Genomic DNA, 17,273 nt, shown 5'->3' with positions numbered 1-17,273 from the left:
CTGTCCTTTGATTGTAAAGTTCTTGATCTAATTCAGCCCCTTGACCTAGTGCAGACACCCAAAGTTATTTTGCTTCACTTGACACATTGTATCTACTCGCAGACTAGATTGGTGCTTTGTTATAATTTTGATCTTTTTCTCAAAAAATAGCTGCCTCCCAAACCATCGTCGTCTTAAATTTCTTAATCTGTATCTCAGTATGTTTATCTAGCCAGACCTACTAACACGCCCATAATATCCCTCTTTACTAAGGATACTTGGACCTCTCATTCTATTTGTAAGATACACCAACTTGCATTTATATAATTTTTAAGATAGTAAAATGCCCCAGAGCACTTAAAAGGAGTAAATTGGACAACATTTTACAGTGAACCACGTAAAGAGATATTGCAGCAGGTGACCAAAAGCTTGTCCAAAGAGGCAGATTTAAAGAGCATGGTAATGGAGGTGAGAGAGAGGTGAAGAAGGTTATGGAGGGAATTCCAGAGGGGGTGGCAGGGCGCGGTGGGGTGTGCGCAGAGGCAGAACAGAATTATATAAGCTTCACATACTGATCAGCCACTGACAGGAAAATAACCAGGTCCAGACACACTCCAGAGAAGTCCTCAATGTCAGACATGTCCTTGCCACATTTTATTAGGGAATAGAAAGCTGAAAGCATGGCTGCCAGTTATAGGGTGAAGTAAGTGGAGAATGCACAAGAGACGAGAGTCCTTGAATAGACAGCATCATCCAGAACCTTTTGTGGCCATTGGTACCCAGAAATCTAGTTTATGAAAAACACGCACTTGCAATCTTGTGACAAAATGCTGCAACTGTATTAACTCTTGCACCAAATTAAAGCATTTTTGAAGCATATATTTTAACAACTAAGAAAACAGAAAATGTTTGAAATAAACAAGCAGGTCAGTTAGCATCTGTGATTTAAAAAAAAGTCATGATTTAAATTATCTCCATTCAGATATTAATAAACCTGTGATTTCCAGCATTTTCAGTTTGCTTCAGCTATCTGGACAATCATGTATGGAACATTTAAGGCATCCATTTTCTCATGTCTTCATACCCATATGCTCTGGGCGCATCCTACACATGTATGAGCTTCAGTTAGCTCTGGCTCTGTGCTTAACGTCCACTTCATTTTTGTTTCTGCCAGCTACTTTTTTTCCACTTTCTAGGCCTATGCACTTTGCTCCTGACTTGGTTTTAATTTGAATTTGAATCCTCAGTTGTCTTATTTACCTTCTTCAAGGACATAATTAGCAGTAGGATTCAATTAAGCCCATTCCAATTATAGAGCTTTTGTCAGCCCACACTTGGAGACCATTCTGACATCATCAGCTTGATTAAAATTTGGCTGATTGATTTTTTAAAAAAATGTTTTCAAGGGATGTGGGCATTATTGGCGAGGTCAGCATTTGTTGCCCATCTCTAATTGCCCTTGAGAAGGTGGTGGTGAGCTGCCTCCTTGAACCGCTGCTGCCCATGTCGTATAGGTACACAGTGCTGTTAGGAAGGGAGTTCCAGGATTTTGACCCAGCGACGGTGAAGGAATGATGATATATTTCCAAGTCAGGGTGGTGAGTGACTTGGAGGGGAACTTCCAGGTGGTGGTGTTCCCATCTATCTGCTGCCCTTGTCCTTCTAGATGATAGAGTTTGTGAGTTTGGAATGTGTTATCAAAGGAGCCATGGTGAGTTTCTGCAGTGGATCTTACACATGGTACACACTGCTGTCACAGTGCGTTGATAGTGGAGGGTGAAGGTGGTGGATTGGGTGCCAATCAAGTGGGCTGCTTTGTCCTGGATGGTGTTGAACTTCTCGAGTATTAGGCTTTACTCATCCAGGCAAGCGGAGAGTATTCCATCACATTCCTGACTTGTGCCTTGTGAATGGTGGACAGGCTTTGGGGAGTCAGGAGGTGAGTTACTCACCACAGAATTCCCAGCCTCTGACCTGCTCTTGTAGCCACAGTATTGATATGACTAGTCCAGTTCAGTTTCTGGCCAGTGGTAACCCCCAGGATGTTGATAGTGGGGGATTCAGCGATGGTAATGCCATTGAATGTCATGAGGAGATGATTGAATTCTCTCTTGTTGGAGGTGGTCATTAGCTGGCACTTTCGTGGCGCAGATGTTAATTGGAACAATCAGCCCAAGTCTGGATATTGTCCAGGCCTTGCTGCATATGGACAGGGACTGCTTCAGTATCTGAGGAGTCACAAATGGTGCTGAGCATTGTGCAATCATCAGCAAGCATCCCCACTTCTGACCTTATGATGGAGGAAGGTCATTGAAGCAGCTGAAGATGGTCGGCCTAGGAGATGGCTTCCTTCTTTAATTTGTTCTGGACTCTGCTTAGCTCCAACTATTCTCATAGGCACCTGCACCATTGCTATCTCCTTTAGCAATTCTTTCATGTTTAATCATCTCTCACGCCTTCAGGATCCTCGTCTACCATCTTCCCAAACTGTTGAATGACTTCCCAGAGAAAAATTTACCCCTGCTGCATTCACTCAGCTTCTGTACTTAGGGAGGGATTTCGTATGACAGCCAACAACTGTACTCGGTCTATTTGCCTCTCAATTTATTCATCCTCTTGTTCTGGCTCAATGTCATCTTACATATAAAAATCTCACCATGCCTTTGATCACTCACTCAACCTCACATGAGGTTTCTCCACATCTAAAGTTATTTCACCAATCTGACTATTTTCATCATCTTTGATCGGCTATTGACTTGCTTAATGATCAACTCGTTCCCCCTGAGGAATTTGAGGAATGAGCCATATCCCAGGCTCTCTGTGAGTAGAGGTACAGATATATCCTTTTCCTCCATGCAACAGTGCAAATGGTGTGCTTTGGTGCTGTTGTGACTTGGAGAAATGTTTTTGGTGCTTCTCCCTTCTGATCTGTATCGTAACATACTTCAGATAAATTGTGAAAAACTGAGTGGAGTGTAGATCTTCTAGTCTTAACCCCAGCAGTTGATCAGATCATAGCAAGCATATTCAGATCTGCCTTCTCTTCCTGATCCCCTGACAGCCTTCCTATACCTTCCTCTGTTAATGCCATTTGGATTACTGCAACTGATATCATTTGTGATGTCTCCATCTGCAGCCAATTAACCTGGTGTCTCCGCACGCACGCGCGTGCACACAAAAAAAACCACACATACACACACACACACACACACACACACACACACAAACACCCCTCCCACCCATCTCATCTCAGAGATTTGAAAGGAGGAGTGGGCACAAGAATTTTATGATACAAGTTGACCCTGAGTTTGTGTTCTAGCTGCTTGGAAATTAAACTGGCAGTGTAAAGTGTTCTGTGACATTAAGGCATGGGGATACTTATATGGTGCTGAAGTACCTGTTGCACAGGCACCTGTAGCAGAAGTTTGTCTGAAGTGCTAAATATTCTGAATTTACAATTTATTGCTGAAATCTATAATTGTAATGTGTGATACAATCAATCATGAGATTTTTTGGGTTACTGGAAAATCTCTTGATGTTGATTGAACTTAGACATTAAATAGTATTAATTTTGTGTAGTACAGCCTTATGATTTGGCCATTGTGCTTGTATTACAAAAGTTAAATGGAGTTCCTGCATGATCACTGTTTATTGGTAGTCTTTCTCAAGATTTGACATGTATAACTTGTAGCCAAGCACCACATGTTCTGCAGCAGTTCAAGAAGGCAGCTCACCACCACATTCTTAAGGGCAAGTAGGGATGGGTAATAAATGTTGGCCTAGCCAGCGATGCCTACACCCCATGAATGAATAAAAAAAACCCCATTACATTTTGAAGTTTTCTGTTTGCAGTACCTAGAAATGAAGTTTAAGCCAAAGGCAAGGATACAGAAAAAGAAATGACATACTTGGATTGGCATATGCAGTGAATTATGTTGCTTTTTTTTGTATGAAACATTAACAGGGAAAAGCGTGGAAATATGCAGTTACAGTTCTTATCTAATACACTTTAAGAGACCATGTGGTGCTTTTCATTTGTAGGATTAAAGAGTTTGCCAGTTGAATATTAATAGTGAATATGCTGCCCTTAAACAGAATTGTATTTTTAATTCCTTTTACTGCTACTATAAATCTGAATTTAGGTTAAACAGGCAACATTTTGAGTGGAAATAATGTTTGTTTTCTGTTTAAGTATAATTTTATGGTTGTGCAGCATTCCAGTGTTAGAGTTAGAAAGTTACAATAAACTCAGCAGCTTTCTATGATCTTGGTTTGAGCCATGAGTGAAGATCCTGCTCCTGATAGGTCAGCCAGTAAATAACTTCACTGTTTCAATAATAATTGGAGGTAAGCTATTGATTAGTATTGTATGGGAGATTAGTTATTATTTATTTCCATTTATATAGCACTTTCATATATTCTGGGCATCCCAACATGCTTTATTGGTAACTACCTTTTGAAGAGTACCCATAGTGTAACACACACAAACTCGCCAACTAGTTTCTGCACAGCAAAGACTCTTATATGTCAGTGGTATAGATGACCAGATAATCTGTTGTTTGAAAAATAAACTTTGGTCTGGACTCTTAAGAATTTCTATACTCTTCTTTGAATGTTGCTTTTGGGGATCTTGTATAAATATCTATGAAGCCTGGGACACTGGGATCAGTAAACTTTTGGAACTTAAAGAACAAATTATGAATCCCTTTATTTTAATTTCTTATCAGTTCATACCTTGAAAGTACTTAAGTGCCTTAAATTTGTCTCACTTTGTCCATCTCATATCAACTGTTCCAAATTATATTAGCATTTAAATGCTCAAAAAAAACCTCAAAGTTAGGTAAGTGCAAACTACTTGAGTCAGTTAACCCCTCATTGCTAAAGTTGTCAAAGAGGAAGGTTATTAAATACTTATTAACTTTCCTTGTTCATTCAAAAATTACAGATCATGCAGCAAATCTATGCATCAGATGGAATTAATAAACTTGAGATTACAAAGTTTATATGTATCACTGCATCATTGTGTCAGTTGGGCTCGCCTAATTACCATGATAGGATACTCTATGTCCAAATTGACAGTCAGGAAGGTTAGTTTAGATTAAACTCTATGTATAACAATTCTAAATAGCCAGCTGGTTGGATATGTAATACAAGTCTAGTTAGTTCATCTTATTCTTGATGAGCTTGCAGCTTTAGCAAAGATTCCAGAAGGTTATAAAACCCCTTATCCTCCTAATTTGGCATAGTGGCATTGATGCTCTTATTCCTCTGGGAAGATTGTGCTCGTGTCTGGGACTGCGGTGGAATGAAGCTCATCTGTTGACATAGTAGTTCTTCTGTACAGTTGCTTGGTAGTACAGAACTTGAATATTGCTGAAAAGAGAGACATGTTGCTGAAACTTTTCATTTTGCACTCATCAGGACAAACACAAAAATGCCAAATTTCAAACAATCGCAACAATTTACTACAGGAGAAAATGGTGCTGATTGGTTGGCAAGTTAAGTGGCTGAGGCGTGGCTTTGGAAGTGGGGAACTATAGGCTCTCAAAGCGACATACATTCATATGCACTGACCTGTTCTCTGCAAACCAAAGAAATATGTTCAAGTCTTCTGCCTTTTTTGAATTAACAAGGAGCTTGGGGAACCCATAGTTTCTCGTGGCTTGGTTGAGGCATTGCACTAGAAAAATCAGAGTCAACTTGCCAATCCCTCGGTTCAGTTAGCATGCTTTCTCCTGTAGTATAAATAGTGTGATTGTTAGAAATTTTGCATTCTTGCATTTGTCCTGATGAGTGCAAGATGAAAAGCTTTGGCAACATGTCTGTCTTTTCAGCATTATTCTAGCTCTTTCATGTTCCGACGATTGACTGTCTTCTCTTAGTAGAACCAACTGTACCTCTGTTTTCAGGAATTTAACTGTTTGCAAGAAAGCAGAACAAATGAACTTACAAATTAGGAGTAGGGCATTCAGCCCTCATGCCTACTGCACCGTTTGATAAGATCATGGCTGATTTGATTGTGGCCTCAACTCCACTTCCTGTTTTCCCCAATACCCTTTGACTCCCTTATTAGTCAAGAACCTATCTCCCTCTGCCTTAAAAATATTCAGTGACTCTGCCTCCGCCGATCCCTGGGGAAGAAAATTCCACAAACTCACCACCCTCCAAGAAAAGAAAATCTCCTCATCTCCTTCTTAAGTGAGAGATCCCTTTATCTTTAAACTGTATGCCCTTTAAACTCTCTCCCACAATAGAAAACCTGCTTTCAGCATCTACCCTGTCGAGACCCCTCAGGACATTGTTTCAATAAAATCACCGCTCCTCCTCCCAAACCCCAATGAATACAGACCCAATCTGTATAAGCTTTTTTTGTAATATGACCCCTTAATCCCAGGAATCAGTTGAATTAGCCTTCTCTGAACTGCTAATGCAGCTATTTCCTTTTTTAAGTAAGTAGACCAAAACTGGTCTCACCAATGCTCTGTACAAATGTAGTAAAACTTCTCTACTTTTATATTCCATTTCCCTTGCAATAAATGACAGCATTCCATTTTGCCTTCCTAATCCCTTGCGGTACCTGCACACTAACAGTTTATGATTCATGTACCAGGAAACCCAGGTCCCTCTGAACCTCAGAGTTCTGCAATCTCTCTCCATTTAAATAATGTGCTACCTTTCTGTTCCTGCCAAACTGGACAAGTTCACGTTTTCCCATGTTATACTCCATCTGCCAAATGTTTGCCCACTCACTTCAACCTATCTAAATCCCCTTGCAGACTCCTTATGCCCCGTTCATAACTTAGTTTCAAGTCGTTGATATAGATTGTAAATAGTTAAGGCCCTGGCATTAAACCTGTGGAATTCAACTTGTTACTGTAGCTAACCTGAAAAAGACCCATTTATCCCTACTCCCTGCTTCCCGTTAGCTAACCAATCCTCTATCCGTGCTAATATGTTACCCCCTATGCCATGAGCTCTTATTTTGTGTAGTAACTTTTGATGTGGTACCTTGTCAGATACCTTCTGGAAATCCAAGTACACCTCTTCTATAGGTTCCCCTCCATATTGATTGTGACTTCCTCAAAGAACTCTAATAAATTAGTTAAACGTGATTTCCCTTTCACAAAACCATGATGACTTTGCCTGATTGCATTAAGACTTAAGTGTCCTGTTCTAACCTCTTTAATGATTGATTCCAGCATTTTCCCTATGATAGATGTTAAGCTAACTGGCCTGTAGTTTCCTGCTTTCCAGCAAATAATTTGCCTATCTGTACCTTGCAGAGCTCTTAAACTTAAAAGTTCTCTCTCAACCCTTATTATCTCCCTCTTAATCAAAACATTTCTATTCTGCATTCTCTCCCGTGTTCCCTCTTCCTTTTTGTCACAAATGATTCCTTTGGTACCATTTTAACCAATCCAAGTGTTTTTATTCACTGAGATAAAAGTAAAGTTCTGCAGATGTTGGAAATCTGAAACAAAAACAAAAATTGCCGGAAAAACTCAGCATGACAGCATCTGTGGAGAGAAAGATAGAGTTAACGTTTCGAGTTCGTATGACTCCTCAGGATTCAGTTTTTATTCACTGTTGGAAGTGCTTCATTGTTCAGTGATCATATCTTCAGGAGACACATGTTTAGCATGAGCAAGTTTTTAATTCCTTGAGAAAAGCCAGATCTGTCCATTAGTTTCAGAACTACTTTTATTTTGATTATAAGCGGTAAGACAAACCAGATAGGAAAAGTGGTCTAACAGTGGCTCACAAGAGGAGTTAAAAAATTGTATTGGATCAAAGGAAGAGGCTTATAATGTTGCCTAAAAGTGTAGTAAGGGAATTGGGAGCAATTTAGAATTGAGCAAATAAGGACCAATAAATTGATAAGGAAAGAGAATATGAGAGTAGACTGGCAAGAGACAAAGAAACAGATTGTCGACATTTCTTTAGGTACGTAACTAGGAAGAGATTAGTGAAAGTAAACCTGGACCCATTGGAGACAGAGAGAAATGAAATTATAATGAGAAATAAGGAATTGGCAGAGACATTAAACAAATACTTGTCTATATTCATGGTAAAGACACAAAAAAACAAATACTGGGGAACCAAGGATTTAGTGAGAATGAGGAACTTGGAGGATCAGTATAAATAAAGAAATAGCCTTGGAGAAATTAATGGTACTAAGTGTAGGGTGCCTAAACTTTCATAAGTCAAAACTGGGACACATTGAAAAGTCTTGGGAAGGCTGGACTCAATGATGATTGACATATTGGATGACCAATAGCAAGAGTCTGGGGACAAGGCAGTTGAAGGTAGGAGGTCATATGATGACAATGACATAAACACTAAACAGTCATGCAATCAAAAGAGTGAAAAGCTTGTGGCCAAACTGGCATAATTGCTTCTTCTTGCATTACGTTTTGCTGATTTTGGGTACTATAATTTTAGGGTGCAGTTATATCATAAGGTATTAATGTAATTCCATTTAAAGTGAGTGGGGTGGGGGCGCTGCAGAGGTGGTGGCGGAGAATCAGTGAAGGACGGATCAGCCCTGCTCAGGCCTTTACAACAACTTCTGTGCCTGGAGCTGGCCGCCACTCCCAGCTCTCTCTCGCTCACCGGCTGCTATTGCTGTCTGCTGGCTCCGGAAGGTGCTAGGGATGTCCCCTTGAGCAGTGACATTTTCTCTGCTGGCTGGGTCTGGCTCATGGTGCCAATGTGTGTGTGAGCCATTGCCTATTTGTCTTCAGCCGGCAGCGGCTCTAGGTCACTAACTGCACCCCTGGGTTTGAATCTGCTGCAGCTTGTGTACTCTTTTTGGGAAAGGTTTTCAAAAGCCATTTATGTTTGTTGTAATTGAGAATGTAATCTCCAGTGCATATTGAAATTCATTTTTTGTTTGATAACTTGGTGAATATGCAGAGTAGCTCACAGGAACTCAATAATCCAGGTGTTAGAATCAAAAACTGCTTTTGTATTTTGCCAGTCTGGCTCAATTTCTGCACTAACTGATGATTCAGAACACTGCCCCACTCCAGCGCTTGCAAACGCTATCCAGGCTGACCTTTCAGTGCAATACTAAGGGACAGAGGCTCTGTTTTGCAAACATCTGCTTATTCAGTTAAACAAAGAGGCCCTGATATTTAAGGGGAGATGGGAACATGTGTTTGCAGAGGAGAAGCCCAAAAATGCCTGGAACAAGGCTGACCTGGTGAATTTAATGGCAGGAGGGCTTCTGATTTTTTAAAGAAATTCAGTTTCCCCTCTCAGCAGCCAACTAAATAGAGTGTCTGGCCAGCTGCCAGGAGGGAAATCCAGCAGCTGGGATACGAATAGCGAGGGAAAGATTTGCTTGAAAGGGCAGGGGAAGGAATTTTGGCCACCTTGGCCCACAAGCACTTACCTGTTGGAGCTGGCAGTCTCCACCTCTCTTTAGCTGCCATGTTTTCTGCATTAAACTTAAATGGCTGCCAAAATTGGAGGAGTGAAGCCTTATAATCACAGCCACTTCTCTCCAGAGCAGGCTATTCAGATGGCCAAAACCTGCTGCAGTTGAACTGGAAGCAGCACCTTGGCATTGGATTGAAGTCAGGTATCGATTCTCAGGGTGCAGCATGTGCAGGGGTTTTTTTGGGTTTGTAAATGGAACACAAGGGGTGGGTTAAAAGGGGGACCCGGATATTTTAGTACTCTGGGGAAAGCTGTCAGGCTGGTGGGACTTTTAGTGAAAAGCCTGCACTGCCCAGCCAAACCGGGATGTCTGATTATCCTAACTAAGTGGCAACAAATTCCCTGGATCTGACAACCTGCATCTTGGAGTTTTAAAAGATATAGATGCAGCGAAGGTGGATGCATTGGTTTTGATCTTCCAGAATTCCTTTGATTCTAAAATAGTTCCTAATGATTGGAAGTTAGCAAACATAACCCTGACATTTAAGAAAAGAAATGAGGAATGATAGGCCAGTTAGTCTAACATCAGTAGGAGCGAAAATGCCAGAATCTGCTATTTAGGGATGTGATAACAGAGCTCTTAAAATGATGAAGCAGAATCAGCACGGATTTATGAAAGGGAAATCGTGTTTGACAAATCAATTTTGAGGTTATAACTAGTAAGATGAATAAAGAGGAATCAGTGGATGTAGTTGTATTTGGATTTTCAAAAAATGTTCGATAAGGTGCCACACAAGTGGTTATTACAAAAACTTAGAACTCGTGGAATTGGTTATGTTATCATGGATTGAGGAATGGTTAATGGAAAGAGAACAGCTGGAATAAACAGGACATTTTCAGATTGGCAGGCGCTAACTAATGAAGTACCACAAGGATCAGTGCTTGAACCGTAACTATTTATAATCTATATTAATGAGTTAGATGAGACTGAGTGTAATGTATCCAAGTTTGCTGACCGTACAAAGCTATGTGGAAAATTAAGCACTGAGGAGGACGCAAAGAAGCTTTGAGGGATATACACTGGTTGGGTGAGTGGGCAAGAAATGGCAGATGGCAAATTATGAAGTTATTCACTTTGGTAGAAAAAATAAAAGAAACAGAATATCTTCTGAATGGTAAGAGACTGGGACATGTTGGCATTCAGGGACCTGCGTGTCCTACATGAATCATAGAAAATAATGTGCTGGTACAGCAAACAATTAGGAAAGCAGATGGTATATTAGATCTTGTTACAAAGAGATTGGAGCATATAAGTAAAGAAGCCTCACTGCAGTTATACAGGGCATTGCTGTGGCCAATCCTGGAGTATTGTGTACAGTTTGTGCCTCCATGCCCAAGGAAGCACATGCTTACCCTAGAGGGAGTGCAACGAAGGTTCATTAGATGATTCCTGGGATGTGGGATAGAGTAGACTGGTCTGTATTCCCTGGAGTTTAGAAGAATGAGGGGTGATCTAATTGAAACTGTCATGATTTTAAGGGAAACCTATAACTTTTAAAAAGAAGATTTGAACTCCCAGTTTTTAACTAAAGAATCGCACTAAAAGATTTCATGTGTTAAACAAAAACTTTTACTGCACAAGAATGAAGCAAAGCAAGTACTACTAACTTAACACTTTTTTGTAAACCCTTATTATTTAAAGCTGAAAATCCCAATGGGCCACTTCCCGGACTGCTTTTAATTCCACCCAAAATTGCCCCTATGCATTACAGAATCTTGAGGGTGCCTTCACTCCTTCTGGAATTCAACCAGAGGTGTGCCACAGCTCTCAGGAATTCACTTTGATCCTCCCCTGTTTCCCAGTTTGGTTTCCAGAAATATCTCTGCTGATCTCTTCCACTAGCTTTACCAACAGACCTGACATTGCTAATTCCTCGTGCACTTGGACTTTTCATTCTGAGCATGAGGACAATTCCACTCTCAATTCCTGCTTAGTGACTCCAAATCAGGAATAGCCCTGATTCTTAATGGCCTCCATGGTTTTGCTGCTGGCAGATACATCTGTGCCTTCTCACAGCCTTTCGAGCTGATTAACTGTTTCTGTGAGTAAAATGCACAGATAAACCCCATACAAAAGACTACAATCTACCTCCATAGCAATGTGGTCCATCTGGGATATCCCAGTAGAGATTTCAATTATTAACTTAAATTCATATGGATATTTTAAAACCTTCCCTTGTTTACCATTTGTTTTCAAACCTTTCTTTGATCTGGGACTCAGATGAAAAACTTGTACCTCTTCTGAAGACTACTGTGGACATTCCATCCCCACTAAGACTCAAAGGGGTTACTCATTGTTCATGGTTGGCCATTTATGACTGAAGTGAGAAATTTCTTCACTCAAAGGGTTATGAATCTTTGGAATTCTCTGCCACAGAGAGCTGTGGATGTTCAGATGTTGAATATAAGCAAGACAGAAGTTGATAGGATTTTGGTTACTAAGCAAATTAAGGGATATGAGGCTGGTGCAGGAAGGTGAAATTGAGATAGAAGATCAGCCATGAACCTATTGAATGTCGGAGCAGGCTCGAGCGGCCAGATAGCATACTCCTGCTCCTTAGGTTCTTATGATTTGATCACTCTTGGGTTTGGTTGTGAAAGCCTCTGTACTTAATCTGGCCTTAAATAATGATGCAATAGAGCACAAGATGATCATGGCTCTCCTTTAGGTCATTCTTTGCAGGCAGTATAACCTTCTATTCAGCCTCGAATGCCGACTGCAAATCAAGTGCTTGCTCTGAAAAAATATTTGCTCTCACCGTGCTGCCCTAACTATGGTGCTTAGCATTGGCTCTTTCTTTTTGCAAAGTTCAGCAGCATTATCACATGCCATTTTTTGACCCCTCAGCAATTCAGAGCTGCATTTTACTGCAAGTAGCAACCAAGATTCTGTGATCTGTTGTAGAGCTTAAATCCACAATCGTCTGATTGAGAGGCAAGAGCATTACCAGTGCACTAAGGCTGGTAGCAATCTCCCACAGTTTGTCCATTTGAGGCATTCAATATGTTGGGAATTGAATATATCATAATGTCACATGGTTCATGCATTGCACAATTATTTGTTTGAAAATTAGATCCTTCTTGGTCCTGTTTTATAAATTTTTTTTTATGACATTATGGAAGAAAAATACCTTTTTAGTTCATTCTACCTTGTCCATCCAGGACACACATCTTGCAGCTCCTTCCCTATCCCAATACTGAACTGTTCATTGACTTGATTCCAAGGTTTGACCAGTACTTGCCTTTTCCCATGTCCATTCCATATGTTAAACCAGAAGAGCTTCCTGACATCAATCAACTTATTATTTGCTAGTTTTAACTTTGTACCTTTCCCCTAATATCATGGTTTAACTTGAAATCGTCTTCTGGATTTACCTTTTTGAATCACTTGCCATCTTGCACCTTTTGAAGTCCCTTCTCAGTCATCTCTTTTTGTGACTGCAGAACCCAGGTGTTTTCTTATGATTCCTTATGACTAATGCTAGGGATCAACTTTATGGTATTTCCAAGCACTGCCTCTAAAGTTTAAATGTGTTGAGCAAAACCACAGTATCTGAAGTGCAGTATTTATTTGAGCTGCAGTCTGATCAGAGTGCTTCACGGTTTTAGCATGCGTGCCTCTGACTTGTGCTCCACTGGTTGGCTAATGTAGTTCAGCATTCTTTGCTTTGTTTGGTACTCCATAATGATTGGTCATGTTGACTCCTTTGATCTCTCAACTTGGCTGTTTTATCATACAAAGTTTGAGAAATTTGTTGTTCTGAAGTCTAATTGAAAAGATAGGACATAAGATGGGGTGAGCAAAGCATCCAGATTTTTTTCCCTGTTGGGTTGAAGAGTGATTTAAATAGTCAGATATTTGATGGCAAATGCATATCAAATTTTATAGAGTTACAATGTCAAATAATAACTTGCTAATAGACTGACAATGTAATCCTTGAGATATTATATGCATTATTTGCTTTAGCTCCTATAGTGTTTTTGGTGCTAATTTTAAGAACATACATACTTGATAATCTTGTACTAAAGTAACTATAAATTAAATATAAACTTTTATTTACATCAGGAGGAAAGATAGAGACCGAGACCGTGACAAAGATTATGATCGTTCAAAGGACCGAGATCGGGACAGGGACCGAGACCGAGATAGGGACCGAGACAAAGACTCAAGGAACTCATCTAATCCAGCTTTAACAACAGGAGGTGGCATGCCCCTCATTACAACTCCGGCACTTCACCAGCAGGCTATCAATCCATTTACCAACTTGCCCCACACTCCACGCTATTATGAGATCCTGAAGAAGAGACTTCAGCTGCCTGTGTGGGATTACAAGGAAAGGTTCACTGAAATCCTGACCAAACACCAGTCCTTTGTACTGGTTGGTGAGACTGGCTCCGGAAAGACAACACAGGTTGGTGATTTTGAGTTGGCCTGAAATTAATTATGTAAATATACAGGCTCCAGGGTAATTTAAACCCTATTTTTGCGCAAAAGAAATTTGAATTGTCCAGTGATGTGTGAATTAATTGACTTTAATTTGAGTAGATTGTATTTAACTGACTTGCCAATGATTCAAATTATTCAACAGGGAATGTAATTGAGAACCTGGGAGGAGGAAATAGATTGTGTTCTATGCTATAACATGATTTGGTTGTAGTGCAGCACATGAGTGACGAATGCCTTGTGATGGCCTTTTAATCAGCAAGTTCACTGAACCATGGACCACATTGTAGTTTCTTTGCATACTTAAGCATATATGTTGCATACATTAAATATCTACTTCACCTCTGGACATTGGGTTACCTATGTGCACGAATTATTGAAAAAACTGATTTTGAGAGACTTTGGGTGTGTTATAATTGGATTGTGGTCTGTTTCCTCCCAACGTACCATTTGATGGTGGAGAGGAAGGACAGACAATTTGTCATCAAGACAGTCAATATTAAACAGCCAACAAGGAGCTATGCTGGAACCTTAAATTTATCGTTCTCCCTATTCCGTCTGTATCCAGCAACTCACCTGGCAGCTGGCCAAGATCCTAACATCAGTTATAAGTGTGTATATCATGTACTGTTCTAATAGTGCATCCAGGCAATGATGATGGATTCAAGATGGTAAAGAATAAGGATGGCATTTGGTCTGTATTAATTCACCCATCCACTGATGCTCTACAGTTCTCTTCCCTCCCCCTACAATCCCCAAAGTGACTCCAGTACGAAATTCTGGCAACTGCTCCTAGTTAACAGTCCACACATTCTGCCCGCCTCTCTCTTTTCACCCTTTTGTTTTGCATGTTTTCCTTCTACTTTTCTTCCTTGACTCATTATTTAAATGTGTTAGTTAAGAGACATTGCCTTGCTCTGGTGTCATCAACCCAAAAATGTAATAAAGGGTTCCTTCTTCCACTTCACTTTCTTGAAGTTATGAAGATGCTTGAATTGAAGGAAGAGATGAATAATTGAACCCTAACAGCTGACTTTCATACTACTGGTGTGCCTGTGGCACCTTTGGAGGACCATTAGGGCCACAAACTGTTTCATACCTTGAAGTGGCTGCAGCTTAGGAACAGCTGTTGTTCAATCTGGTACTGAGCATTTTTGCCTTGATTGAAACTGCTGAATATTATATTTTGTATTTTTTTTTTTTAAATCTGCCTTTCAAATTATCACAGTTTGCTATAATTTTAGCTTACAACTTTATTACTGCTTGTGACTTGAAAGACAGTTATGAAAGAAGGATTGGAAAAAATAAAAAGCCAACTGCACCATTTGATCTCATTCTCTGTTTATGCTGCTTGGCTGATGCAGGACTGAATCTACTGAGGATTGTACTTCATAAATGTGGCAGTGACTAATAGGTTTCCATGCCAGTATGGGAAGTTACTGTAAAGGTTCCACACTGATCCAGCCAGTGTGCAAATGATGGACAAGACGTTGTTCCTTTGAACCTTTGTTTTTTGGCCATTAGGCAAATGGTTCTTTTGATTTTAAAAATGCATTGGAAATTTCTAGAATGCTTGCATTGAATTTAATATGTTATAGGTTTTGTCTGGCGAAGTAAGAAGCTTTTACGGTTTTTCTTCTGAAGAACTGTGATTTTATATTAACGCTATGATGGCAACCTCAGTCTCCTTGATTTAGTGGAATGACTGTTAGCACCTTTAACGTTCTGTTTGCCTCTTGGGTCTCTCTGTCATCACACTCTGTTCCCCAGCTTAAGATAGCATAGAATCAGCATATATCTCATCCTCTGCTAATAACTCCCCACTTCCCCTTGGAACTGTGTGAATCCCTGGGGTTTTCATGCCTGATAATAGGTGCTTCTTGTTCATACCTGCCTTAAAGGGTTAATTGAAGTCCAGACCCGCACTTGTGTTGCCACCTACTAAATGGCACAAATTCTGGCACCTAAACTTCAGCACCAGCTGTCAAGCTATCAATCTGCCTTTGCGTGTGGAGCACTGAATACAGTTTTTAACTGGCTTTTTTCTCCTTAGTGAAACTACCCATTAAGTGCACAGTCACGTCTTTTCTGAAAAATTGCAAAGCATATGAGGCATTAGAAGAGCTGTCAATTAGCAATATGGGGTAACAGGAATTGAATGTACAGTAAATTAATCTATGATTTCCTGATTTGCATTCTCTTGTCTCCTAAGTGTGTGTTATTCAGTTTCAGTTGTTTACTGTCAGGGTTTGGCGGTTTACAAAAAATGAAACCAGTGCTGCTGGCTAAGTTTATATCAGTCGTAGCAGCAGTGATTCCACTTGTATTTACTGTATGCTGAACAAAATACTTGTTAAACACCATATCACAGGGGGGTGGTGTTCTCTTTTTAAAGAAGAAAAATACTTTAGGCAGCGCAGTGGAGACATAAAATATCGAGTTAACTGTGCACGGGTTTAATGCCCTCCATGGAGTTGCTGGTTTCTGCTGCCTTGATATGTGGAATCATAGGGCTCGGGAGTAATGTACTTGAGAAAGTTTGATGTGTGTGTAATGCTTGCATTGTAGTTGGTGTTGAAGATTCAAGCAATTAATTTGTGATTGAATGGATTTACAGATTCCTCAGTGGTGCGTTGATTATGTGCGGGCAGTGGTGGGACCCAAACGTGGTGTGGCCTGTACCCAACCTAGGAGGGTGGCTGCCATGAGCGTGGCTCAGCGGGTAGCTGATGAAATGGATGTGATGCTAGGCCAAGAGGTTGGATACTCCATTAGATTTGAAGACTGCAGCAGTGCAAAAACATGTCTGAAGTAAGTGAACTCTTGATTTTTTTGTGTTGATCGCATTCAGCATAGTTTGTTGAAATTTCCAATGCATAATATATTTGCAGAAAAGCAACTTTAGTGTTGTTTATGCAATACTTTTCCATCCTTTTTAATTGAAAATAATCTTGAGAGTAGACTTGATGACCATTCTTCATTCCTGCATCCAGACTGACTTGCTCTTTCTTGCCTTGCTGCTAGAGCTACCCTGACCTCTGGAATGAGTACATTCCTGAGTCATCTGCAATGAATAGAGAGTTCATAAGAGTGTCAATGAGAAAGATTAAATCCTAGAATCTGGTCCAAGCTCCAGTACTGATTTTTGCAGGGCAGGAGGAAGTCATTGCACTGTCAGTAACATTTAGCGTGTGCATTTAAAATGTTTGCCTTGAAATTGGCAAGGTGATCTTTCAAAAGCCAAGATTAACTTGCACTGAAGAAGCCATTATGAATTCTGAGACTAAAGTAGATGCCAGTTGTGCTACACAGTTTATTCTGTGGGTGATAGCTAGTAATCTGCATTTTATACATGACATGAACAGTAAGGAAAATAGAGATATTGTAAATGTTCTTAGATGTATTC

The 17,273-nt window shown here is 40.1% G+C and overlaps 1 protein-coding gene across 2 annotated transcripts in view; it reads left to right on the top strand.

The window, feature by feature from the left end:
* dhx15 (DEAH (Asp-Glu-Ala-His) box helicase 15) overlaps nucleotides 1-17,273 on the top strand; it is a 117,420-nt gene that overhangs the window by 19,829 nt on the left and 80,318 nt on the right. For both annotated transcript variants that reach the window (XM_041205005.1, XM_041205094.1), the window contains exons 2-3: nucleotides 13,490-13,835; nucleotides 16,485-16,678. In XM_041205005.1, the coding sequence (XP_041060939.1) occupies nucleotides 13,490-13,835; nucleotides 16,485-16,678 (540 nt within the window). The remainder of the gene's footprint in view (nucleotides 1-13,489; nucleotides 13,836-16,484; nucleotides 16,679-17,273) is intronic.

This window comes from Carcharodon carcharias, chromosome 1 (assembly GCF_017639515.1).
Source record: "Carcharodon carcharias isolate sCarCar2 chromosome 1, sCarCar2.pri, whole genome shotgun sequence".
In the NCBI taxonomy this organism is placed as follows: domain Eukaryota; kingdom Metazoa; phylum Chordata; class Chondrichthyes; order Lamniformes; family Lamnidae; genus Carcharodon; species Carcharodon carcharias.
The sequence above is the reverse complement of the archived record's forward strand: the minus strand, read 5'-3'. Positions and strand labels throughout refer to the sequence as shown.